At 39.8% G+C, this 12257-nt stretch overlaps 1 protein-coding gene across 1 annotated transcript; it reads right to left on the reverse strand.

The window, feature by feature from the left end:
- Window positions 1-2644: 2644 nt before the first annotated feature.
- Window positions 2645-9535, reverse strand: rnf223 (ring finger protein 223). Its single transcript, XM_088291492.1, has 2 exons — window positions 9271-9535; window positions 2645-3692 (listed from the first exon to the last, which is right to left on the reverse strand). Exon 2 carries the CDS (start codon window positions 3613-3615, stop codon window positions 2914-2916), a length of 702 nt encoding a protein of 233 aa, XP_088147618.1. The 5' UTR covers window positions 3616-3692; window positions 9271-9535; the 3' UTR covers window positions 2645-2913.
- Between the last annotated feature and the right edge of the window lie 2722 nt (window positions 9536-12257).

Genomic DNA, 12257 nt, shown 5'->3' on the forward strand with positions numbered 1-12257 from the left:
CTCGGCGAGGGTCACAAGGAGACGAGGGAAAAGGGATGGCGATTACGGCGCACCAGATGGCTATTTTCCCGAGATTGAAGAATAGATTTGTCTCCAAAAAGTAATTTAGATGACGGCCGTAATCCAGGCTTGATGATAGCTGAGCGCGCAAAGGCCACGTCACTGATGCGATAAGGAAGGCCGTTGGGAGCGCTCAAGCCACCATGCCGTGAGATATTTTTAGCCTCTGCCAAAATATCCTCGGCAAAAAACAAGTGCAAACCATGTTAGTGGAACGTGACCCGACTCAACATCCGTGAAAGAGAAAATAAAGCTTACCAGAATGAAATGCGTCCAGTTTGGATCAGCAGCAAATTACACTCTTTAACTGATACACACCACGTTTTGTCATTAAAATTCTTAATAACTCAGAGAAATGAATCGGGTTTCTTGACGGGCCCATCCAAAAGAAAGATTTGGCATAATTTTAACTTCACCGAAAAACATTTGATGCTCAAGATCTATACACTTGAATTTGACACTTCAACTAAAACTCACTTCTGATATATTTTTTTTTTTGCAATATTTTCTTTAATATATTATTAAAATATATTTTCATCTTAACTCACAGTCTTGACATTGAAAAGTAAAAAAAAAAAAAAAAGCATGTTTCGCTGGGTTGTTCCATTTTGTGCTTGGGTGGGTTAACACTGGGTGAGTGTTAATCTCTGCTAATAGACTTTAAGGGCCTGATTTCCAAAAATTTCAAACGGGCAAGCGGTAAACTGCATGCCGACTCAGAGATTGTGGGCGTTGTTGGTAAATCCAGGCCTGATTAGTGTTAAAATGAAGTGGTGAAGCTAGAAAAAAAAAAGAATACGACGTTTCTCTGAGGGTGAGGTCCAGTCCAACGAGGCTCGTTGTGTCAGAGAGCCTTACATTAAAAATGATCAAGTTGCTAACGCGTGCTGCATTCACAGTCACCTTGTTATACTGAAATTCTTTTCACATATTTTTTTTTCTACGTTTACAACCTTCATGGCATTGCTTCCTAGTGTGTGTTAGAACAAAGCCCCTCCCACTTCCGCCTCCAAACTGTGGCTAAATTGTGTTCCTTGACTTCTGACTTCATTGGGAAATGGTTGGTTTTGTTCCTGCATATATGAATCTTGTCACATTGTTGATCTTTTTCATGTTTCATTGGTCTTCCACTTTGCCTCTTTCTTTATGACATGTTGTAACATCAATACTTGAAAGTATGAAACTGCTGAAACTTTTTTTTTTTTTTTGGCAAATGTTCAACTATTTTGATTTGATTGTGTTTGTCTGAATGTATATTATTATTCTTGTTGTTCCGTTTCCCTCCGGCTGTTTTGAACCAGTGTACAAGGGGGTTTGCAGTGTACTTTCTGCGTATCCTCTCACTTGTGTATTTACTTGAAGAGATTTCTTTTGGTTCCTTGTTCCTTTTGTATGTCTGAGGTGAGTCCTGCGTGTTGTTCTTGCACTGGCTTCTGCTCAGATGCCTTCGAGCTGTACAGGCCGCTTCCCGCGGATGCAAAAAGTTGCTACGAGTGGCAACAATCTGCTTTGTTACAATAAACCTTCTGTATATGTTAGCCCGACTCTGTCTTTTTCATGGTGGACTCCCTTAAGCAGCAGCAGTTTCTATCTCGCTGTATTTACTAAAATGAGCAAAATTCTTGCATTTACATCTGTTTCAATTTATTATTTTTTGTTGTTTTGTCCTTGCGTCATGCTGCGCCACACTATTTGTTCATGTGAAGCAATTTTTTGAATCATTTTTTTTTTTCAACTCCTCTGCAGTTAGCATTGAAGCCCATTTACGCTCATTCCCCTCTGCTTTATTCAGGAAGTTGTCCTTTTAATACGCTCCACTCGTGACTTACATTATAAAATCTGTCGTCATGATGGGTTGCTCAGAAAAAAACCCATTTTGCTTCATACAGGAACTTGTTCTAGCTCCTTCCTGACAAGGCCTTTGTTGTGTTTCGTCCAGAGTCCAAGGTTCATTTTGGGAGGGTATTATAGTTAATGACTGTTTTACGATGAGAACTTTTCCATGATCACGTTCACATATCACATTGTTACTCACGTCATGCTCTTGTTTACCTCTTTAAAGCCACCGAGATGGAGCTCTGGAAAGATTGTTGCTTGACTCTTATTAGTATTCACTGGAACGGAAATTTTCAAAGAAAAATATTACTGCATGTTTGAATTTTGTTTTAGTTGGTGACCCACAAATGTTTTATGTGATGTATGGCCAAATAGGGAATGAAATCTCAGCCAGCCAAAACATCATTTTAGTTCTCATTTAATTTATTGTTATTTTAAAAAGAAATAGCTGCACGAATCTGCACAGATTGTTGATTAAAGTGCATTTAAAGGAAAGCAGCGAAGAGAAAGTCCACTTACAGGCTCATTTAAAAAAAAAAGTCAAGATATTAAATGATGAACTGTTGTGCTCTACAGTGAAAAGAATCTCTCCAATTCTATTTCTAGGTCGTTTTGAATTTTAAATTTTTTTTATTCAATTTCTTCAAACAAGTGAAAATAATTTATTTCCTAATTTCCTTCATGGGATTAATAAAATATATGCCGTTATTTAATTTTTTCGAACTCATACAATTCGGACAAATGAGCCTTTCATTGAACAACAATATACTGTGCCGAAAAGGTGTATTTTTTCATACTACCACTAGTGGGTGTTATCATCCATCATTTAAAAAAAAAAAAGACTTCAGGACAGCAATCACGTATTGCATGATGAAAACCAAATGGGGAAAAAAACACAGTGCAACCAGCACAAGTAAAAATATTTACACAAGCAAAACTATTTACAAATATATTCTTCAGGCGATCACTGTGATGTGATGTGCAAACGATACACAATCAAGTCCAGCCGGTCATTGTTCATTGCGCAGGCCTGCTGAGTGGGTCAAAAGCGGGGACCATTGTTGCCGTGACGTTGCGGTTGGGGCGGCCCATCTGCATACATTGCATGTTTCCCGTGCTGAAAACACACTGCAGCGGCCACAGCACCACAACGACCAGCAGCACCATGAGCACCACAAAGAGCATCATCCTCTTCCAGTCTGCCAGCCGGTCCAGCAGGCCTAAATTCGGCCTCGGGGTCTGAATGGGCGCAGCGCCCCCCTTGTCTGCGCCAATGTCGATGCAGACGCACAAGGCCGAGAGGCTGTCGGACGCCGGCCGGTTGCTTTTGTAACACAACTTCTCGCCGTCCAACCACACGGGCTCCTCCCGATGCTGGTGGCCGGGCAGCTTGTGCAGCATTTCGTGGTTGCTGGGCAGAGACGGGGGCCCCCCGTCCGGCAATGTGGTGCTGTGACGGCAGAACGGGCAAAAGAGGTGCAATGCCCCCCGATCGACGGCTTCCTCCTCGGCCGGCGAGATCGCCATGAGGCGCGAGAGGCACTCCAGGCAGAAGGTGTGGGTGCACGTCAACAACTTTGGCGTTTTGAAGACGTTGTCGTAGGTGTTGTAGCAGATGGGGCACTCCAGCTGGCTCGACGTGGACATCTTCTTTTGGGGCTCGCCTGGAGCCTCCTGGTGCTCCGCCTGCGTGTGCCAAATTTGCAGAGACTGTTCCATCTTGATAAATAGAGTCCAAACTGCTGCGATTTTGAACTCGCTCCTCCTCCTGCTTTGTCCTTGACTCCTCAATCACCCTTAAGATAACAAAGGAAGTTAGTTTAATATTACACTTTTTTTGAGAACATTTTAATTGCTCAAACGTGCATCATTTCCAGTCATGAACAGTTGAACACATTCTTTTTGTTTGTGAGTAATTAAGATGGAACGTCTGATTTATTATTATTTTTTTTTTCAAAATTCACGCTGTGCCCCCCTTGCATGTGCTTAATCTGGGTTGCTTTTTCCCCTCTCCCCGTTCTTACGTTTTTGTTTTATTCTACCCGGCAGACTCTCCTTTCTGTATTCCCGTGTTGGTGATGGTTTTTCTCTGTCTTTTGGACGGGTTGTGTCGGTTCCATTTCATTGCACCGTGTGGTACAATGAAAGTAAAGCTATTCTGATTGGGAGGTTTTTGTCTAACCCGTAACAGATTCAACAACCTTTAAAATAAAACATCAACAGCTCATTTTTTTTTTCCTTTTTCATAACGTGTAATATCACTCGTTTTTCTTCTTACGACCAGTATAAAGCTGGAGTACTGCACATGGATCCGACACACCTGATCATTCCTGTTTATCTGACGGTATTAGTTTGCAAGATCATTCGCCTGTCAACTCTTTCTTCCAGCCTCCGGTAACCGACGTTACCACGTTACCTCCGTGACGTTCAAATGTCGTATTGTTTCTGTTGCTTCCAGCAGGTGCGCCTTTCTTGACCGTAACAAAGTCGCCACTTGTTCTCGCAATCGCTCCATCTGACCTTGGAATTCCTGCGTTGTCCTTTCTTTCTGTCGTTCGCTCTCTCTCCCTATTTATGACTCTTAAGGTATGTGCTTGCATCTTAACTCCAGAAATTCTTTTCACCATTTTTCACGGAGGACGTGTGGAAATAAATCACAAGAAGAATCAGAACCAGAATGGCATGGAAGAAGACACAAGGAATTTGTCTCCAGTAGTTTGAGCCCAAAAACACGCCATTATGATGCAATGACAGTTGCCTGCATCTGGATCGAGACTTTACAAAGATTCAAAATCAATAATATTGCCTGACAAAGTAGAGCTGTTAATTAATTCCCGTTATTTACAATCATCTCCATCAGAAGCGTATGCAAAATGATTTGACGGTCTTCAAAGACACAATTTTGAAAACATTCCACAAGCTAGCAGCAGTTTGTGCTAGCTTCCATTCGCGTGACCAAAATATTGGCGCTTTTCCTCAAGCACTGGGAGGAACTTCAAAAAATGAATTAGGTCTTCACATACAGTACGGCAGACTTTTTTTTAACTGAAATTGTTTCAGTGTAACGCTCCTATTTTTGCTGATAGACTCACTGATCCAGGATTGCAACTGGACTGCTCTACCGCTCTGTTTGTTTCCGAAGATGTTTTGCCACGCATCCAAGTCGGCAACATCAGTTGACAAACTTGAGCCCTCGGCATGTTCATCCATTTTGTCCAATGGGTCAGCATTAGTTTGAGATGACCATAGTTTTGAAAATTCTTCACCGTTCCTTTGCAGTGTGACGATCATTATGACCTACATTATTGGCTAATAATTGTTGTTCCATTTTTCAACAGCGAGCTCAATTTCTCTATTTTTCTTTTACAAGGAAAATTATATTGGCTCGGATTTTCAATTTTAACAGTTTGTTTGGAGAAATCAATAGAAAATTAAGGAATTCAAAAATGCTTCATGGTAATGAGCAGTATGGCCACGCCCCCATGCCCTCCCTCCATGTCTTCACAATTCCTCCATTCAAAGTCATTGTATAAATGTCGCTAATAATGTCAAAAAAACGAGAGCAACCGTCCCCAAAATGGATTTGGACATCTCTACTTTTAACCTTTCCATGACTTAAAATAGGCAGCCTTTCGCACATAATATCCAAAAAAGGGGCGTGCCAATTTATCGTGAATCTCATCCAAAAAAGCCTTTTCAGGAGCGTACATTTGAGCTCTTATGTCATTTTTACAAGCATATCTATTATCAAAGTCCCAACGTTAAGCTCAATCAAGTGTCCCTTGAAGTAAGAAGCAGCAGCATTTCTGGAATTGTATTTGCAAAGACAAGAAGATTCAAATTTGGGAGTACAAATGTGCGGCGTTGAGTTACAAACTGTCCCTGTACTGCGCACTAAGCAAATAACAACACTGGCTCGTGTTGTCAGAAGCCAGTGAAGTGAAAGCAGTTGTGATAGCAACACAGTCTGACCTTTGAGGCCATTCTATTAACACGGGACTTTATGCACTTACTGGCTGCACACAATACGAGCGTCAGTTTAAGAAGTCTGCCTTCATCACGAGAAGTAAAACAACAACACAGCAATGTGCAGTGCATTGTACCTCCGGCATGAGTCGCTTTGATTATTAGCGCACTGTCTAAAGGTCATCTTAAAGTAAAGTTTTAGGAAAAAGTTAAAAACTAATTAATCACATTTGATGTAAAAAAAAAAAATAAAAATAAAAAATAAATATATATATATATATATATATATATATATATTGGGGCTGTCAAAATTAAAGAGATGAAACTCAAGATTATGAATTTTTTTGCGATTAATTAGTTAAAAAAATGTAATGGCTTGACAGCTCTCCAATCTTTCGGCTGTGGGAATGTAGGTTAGCACAAACTGCTCCTCGTTTGTTCAAACTTCAACAAATTGCGCCTTTGAAGTCTGTGTCATCTGCAAATGATTTTGCATACGCTTCTGTTGGATCTAATAGGAAATACATGGAATGATTTTCAGCTCTACGTTGAATACGTCACGGGGAATACATAACCACAGTGTTACGAGGGAATTGGAACAAAAAGTCGTGCTGTAATATTGTGACTGTCATTAAAATTTTCCCCACATTACTTAGTCTTTTTCTTATTCCCATACTTTTAAATGCTGAATAATTTTGTCACTTTTAGACTATTTTGACGGAATGAAGTGTCCAGCAAATCCTCTGTCTTTTGGCTGTAGAATCTTAAACTTGAAAATAGAAAGTCTTTGTGAGCGTTCACAAATCGTAATTCAACTGACGCGTTACAGTGGGGTCCACATGACCGGTAAAGCTTGTCTACACCTGCAAAAAACTGACACACTTGTTCACTATCAAAAGCCTGCTTTTCAAAACGTAGGATGAGCTGTTGGCGCGCAAATGGATTCCGGTTTCAAATGTTTAAATACTATTGACTTAAGGTGGAGACGGTTGCTTTGAGCACCGTCAGAGATGCTGTCGAACAGACCGGCTACGTTTTTATTTGGGCCAAAGTGCCGAATAGCATACAGCACCGTCAAATATTAACTCCCAAGTCTCGAGATCGCCGTCTTATCACTTGCATGTGTTGATGTGCATTTTTCCCTGCGCCACTGACCTAGACACACACTTCAAATCTCAAATCCTTTTTTTTTTTTTTCCGTTTGTTTTGTGTCATTCGAGCCTAACCGTCGGTTCAACTGCCAAACGTGAGGATGATTAAGGTGGAGGTGCCCAACCTGTCAGTTTTCAGGGCTGTTGGAACCGGATTCACGCTATTGTTTCAAGAGCCTCAACTTAAGTAGCGGGAGGGAGAAATAGAATTCGAGCTGAGTTTGCACAGTTTGCATAAAGTAAACACGGTCACCTTCAAGTATAGTGACATCGTGGTGAGAAACGGGTGGAAGTGCTACTTTAAACTCTTGGCTGCTTCAAAGCTGACATTGAAAGGAACAAAGTTAAAGGAATGTCTAGTTAACCATTCATCATAAAAACATTTTTTGTGTGGCGGTGTGATTGACTTGCACGTGCGCGAGTAAAAAAAAAAAGAAAAATGTGGGAAAAGTACTGAACAGAAAAGTTAAAAAAAAAAAAGTTACATTTGCTTACTGTACAGATTTTTTAACTTATTTGCATCAAGTAAAAATGAAAGATGATATAAAAATACTTTTTTTACTTGCCAAGTTCGGGTTGTGCAAGACAAAACCACGTGGCATTATGGGTAAAGATAACGAACATACATTGTGCACTGCAGACATAATAAAAGCGTAAAATGATGTTTAAATTGTTAACTTACTTTTTTTTTTTTTTAAATGATTGGTATATTGTAGGCAGTCATGGTGATATTGGAAATAAATCCTACGTTTTGTGGCATTTAGCTCACAAGTACGTTCGAACATATTTACCAGTTGAAAAATTTTACTCCACATTGGCAGTTGCACACTTCTGGAGTTTCTGCCTTTTTGTTATGTACAAGTTGGAAAAGAAAGAAAAACAAGAAAAAAACACTTTCTTGCCAAATGAATAAAGAAGACTAAAACGATGACTGTCAGGAAAGCGGAAAGTCCAAAATGTGTCACTGACATTGCGAATGTACAATGTCATGTTTCTAGCCTCAAGTTTGTTTGTTTGTATTTTTGCCAGCTTCATCATCTGGAAGTCCGGCACCTACGCGCTGATAAACTGCACACGAGAGGCTCACCATTTACTCTGATGAGTCAGCACTCACAACAAACAAGAGGTAAGCGAAAATATTCAGCGTTCAGCGATACACATAGAAGGCAGTCGGTTCAGGTTGATGCTCCGCTCTGCATTTGGAATTTCATAGGGACACAAACCATTTAGAACGGGTATTTTTTTTAGTGGTGGGAAAATGGAGCTTCAAATTGCTTCATGAACCAGTTGTTGTATATTTTGACTCTTCTCAATGGTACTTTTGGTTTGAATGGAGTTTTCGAAATGTCAAGTCACTGTAATTCCTATATTGAACAGAGTGCCATCCAGGGGAGTCAAAAAAAATTGCACAAGCTTCATTTTTTTTCCCCCATTACTTCTATTTTTTTTTTTTTTGCAATCCCACAGTCTAGCTCGTTCTTGTAAAATCCCAGCAATTTCTTTCATTTTTATGTTTTTGACTTGCAAAGAATTGCAACAAATACTTGTATACAGCTTGGAGGCAGCAAGATAGTAATGACAATAATGACGTCATGGTGACATCGTAATGATGCAATGCCCGCGCACAATTAGTGATAATTGCAAAGTTGTAGCTGAATTTTTAAGTTTCAATTAAAGAGAAAATCCCTTCGGATTCAGGGTTCAAATCTTTGTTTACCGAGTCCTGGTAACATGCATGTTAGCTTCATTAAGACTCTTAAATGCCCATAGATTTTAATATGAGTGTGAATGTTAATTTGGTAATGTGTGTCCTTTCTTTTTTTTTTTTTTAATTGTTACTCTTCTGATTCTGTGATTGTAATCACACGAGTGCTTTCACGAGTGCTCTTCTGTGGTGGCATCATTAATAAATAAATAAATAAATAAATAAATAAATAAAAGAAACGTGGAGTGACGTCCTTTAGATGCACGCCAAGTTGAGCTTTTCATGCATGTCACGCATGGTTTAGTTTGGTTTGACTTTCTGTACTTGGTATATTTTGAGTAAAACACCAGCTTGCGCCACTTTTGAGGCATTCGACTTTGGAGGTTACACTGCATGTAGCTCAGTATAATGCGGTACAGTTTGGTGCAGTTTCAAAGTCGGCAACAGCTACTAAATACATTTTTTTTTACATTAAAATTGAGATTTATCAAAAATAAAGTTGCAAAACACTGCAAATAAGTCATTCCCGACAATGTATGAAGAATATTTTACCTGGAAGCAAAGTCATCTTTGGCGTCCCCTCAAAGAAAATGAAGAAGCATTTTTGTGCCACCAAGTCTCAGCTTCTGTTGTTAATTTTTTTTTCTGCACAAGTTCTGTTGGGTGGGTTAGGTGGGGTGTTCCTGTCTTGTCTTCCTCCTGCGTGTGCTTGTTGGTCTCTATCACGTCTTCTGGCCTGACAACTCCCCCTTTTAGCTCTTTATGCAAATGCTTCCAAACTGTGTCCCGTCCTTGAGGTGGCAACTTGAAGCAGGAGAGGAAGTCTTCACTAAAATACACGTTTGGTTTCCCACGATTATCACTCCAAGCCTGCCCCACCCCTCGATGCTTGAAGGAAGTTTTTTTTTCAAATGATGGGTTCTTTTAAAAAAAAACACGAATCACAAAGATCAGTATTAGCATACTCAAAAAAACAAGAAACTTATTATATTTAGCTCCTGAATTTTTCTTTTCTATTTTTCAGAAGATTATAGTTGCTCTATGAGGAAGAGGACTGGGGCCAGTGAAGAAACAAAAAAAAAGGTTGGCAGGATTCTGACTTCAAAGTCACAATTCTGAGAATAAAGTCATAATTCTGACTTTAAAGTTCTATTCCCACATTAAAGTGAGAAAGTCAGAATTCAGGACTTCTGAGGATAAAATCAGATCCTGTCAACGTTTATTTTTTTTTAAATTCTTCACTGCCCCTAATCGTCTTCCGTAGCACTACCTAGTGGCGAAGATGATCAATTACAGCAATTTTATTTTTAAACAAAAGTTGATCTCTGACTGGATGACAACAAACCAGAGGGCTTGAGTCAAGCTTTTTTTTTGGTGTGTGTGTACATCAGGCTTTGAATCTCCATTGTTAATGTCGCTATGTGGAGCTTGTTAATTGCCCTTTAGGTGTTAATTGTGTGTAAGTGTGAGTGTTAGCCAGTCCAGAGCGTACCCCGACTCTGTCGGACGGCATAGGCTGTCGTCACCGGTTGTCTTAGCCAGCAAACCTCAGAACAAGCAGCAGATTGTTCATAAAAGACGTCAAGTCTTTGTCTCAAGCGGTTTCTTGTGAAACAAAGGCAATTACATGCTGAATCTTAAATTCAAAAATATTACGTGTGGAAGGCCGCTCTCTTGATGCTAACCTTCAAGACAACATACAAAGAAGCAAAGAAACAGAACCAATATTGCAGCAGTCACTTAAATTAATGAATATTTAAACACAAACAGTGCGGCAAAACTTGAAGACAGACAATGTAATATTTATCTCTGAAAAGCAACAAATACTTTGGTCAACAGAAATTTACAATCAGAGATGGCTTGATTTAAAAAAAAAAAACTTTTTGTCTAGCACATCAGTTGATTGATATTTTTTATTTTGAAGTCTGACCTATAAAAGCTTGCGCAGCTCGACCACATATTGTAATTTATACTGTATCTATGACGTTTCAGAACAAAAAATTCCACCTGCTGCTCAACCTAACCTTTAATTGATAAATACATTATATATTATAAAATGTGATATAAATAATATTTAACATATTGTAATTATCAATCATTTCAATGGGGAGGTGTGATTTGAGATATGAGTGCTTTGAGTAAACTTGTAAGTCAAGGCACCACTGTATTTTCGCTAAATCTCACACACACACACGCACGCACCCCAACACACCCCCACACAGCCCCAAGGTGACGAGGACCCTGTTTGCCATGATGTAGAGAATGTTCTTCCTTTAATTCATGGTAACCACAAATGGAAATACTGTCCGTGTGTCCAATACTACGGCTTGGTTACTTATCAACTCAATCTCAAATAATGCAGTGTCATATCAGCAGAGAAGTCTTTTAATTTCCTGCATCACAGCCGCTTTGAGGAACAATTTGAAAAATATCCGTGATTCCTCTTCCGGGAAAATCACCAGTTTGGATCAATGACATATTCCTGAGAGAAGTGAAATATTTTCTATTGACTCAATCATTCATCAGGATGAGTTGCTTTAATGCCCGTTTTATGCACGTGAGAGGATGGACTGCAAAATCTTCACGTCATCTAGTATCTGTCTGACTCCAACTCACCTACGACCCTTATGAGGAAAAAATGCTACGGAAAATGTGTGTGTCATCGTCAACACTGGAGCCTGTCCCAGCTGACTTCACACAGCAGGAACCGATCCCACGCTGCCCGCATACAAGCTCGATGAGCGCACTACCACACCATCAGTGACCGACTTTTGAAAATGAATAGCTGACTCATGACTTCTTCGAATTTCAAGAGGTCATTTTCTGTATTCGGTGGTTATAATGATGAAGATGTTGTTCCACTCCAAATCGAGAATCTTACCGATTTGATCTGATCCGGTTGAATCAAAACACAAAGAATCATCATTCTGTATCAGAGCAATGGACCTGAAAGAATGGGATTGGGTCATTTTTAATTCTATGGTGTCGGTCAAAAATCAAATTAGTAGTCGTTTATTTTCTTGCGGACAAACATCCATTTTAACGCAGCTGTCTTTCAACAATAAACACGGTAATTATTTTTGAAGCTCATCCAACTATAACCAGACGAAGGCTGTGGCCTAGAAACGTAATCGCTCGTCTGAAAGCGTGATCATGTTCGGGTCCAAACAAACATCCAAATAGAATCGTTTATGAGCTATCAAGGCTCGAGTGCGCCATTTACTCGATATCGCTTTAGGCCATCGACTTATCTTTATGGGTCTGCAATACAGTCACGTTTTTCGCCAAATAAACTTTGACCCTCCACTTGCTTACATCCTTCCAGACAAGGAAGGGAACATATCCTCATGTGAGTCAATATTGCCCTGAGTGAGATACCGGGGAAGGCATGGGAGGTGCGCATGGCTACCTTAATATGAGTCAAGGTTGTTTGCCAAGTTCACGTTTCTGGCTCCATGTCACGACTATCGTGAACAATATTCGGATTGTATTCCAGCAATTGACCCCTCCCACATTGGCACTCATCATTCATTGAGGTG

This window comes from Idiotropiscis lumnitzeri, chromosome 3 (genome assembly GCF_059441095.1).
Source record: "Idiotropiscis lumnitzeri isolate Australia: NSW breed Sydney's pygmy pipehorse chromosome 3, RoL_Ilum_1.0, whole genome shotgun sequence".
Lineage (NCBI taxonomy): Eukaryota > Metazoa > Chordata > Actinopteri > Syngnathiformes > Syngnathidae > Idiotropiscis > Idiotropiscis lumnitzeri.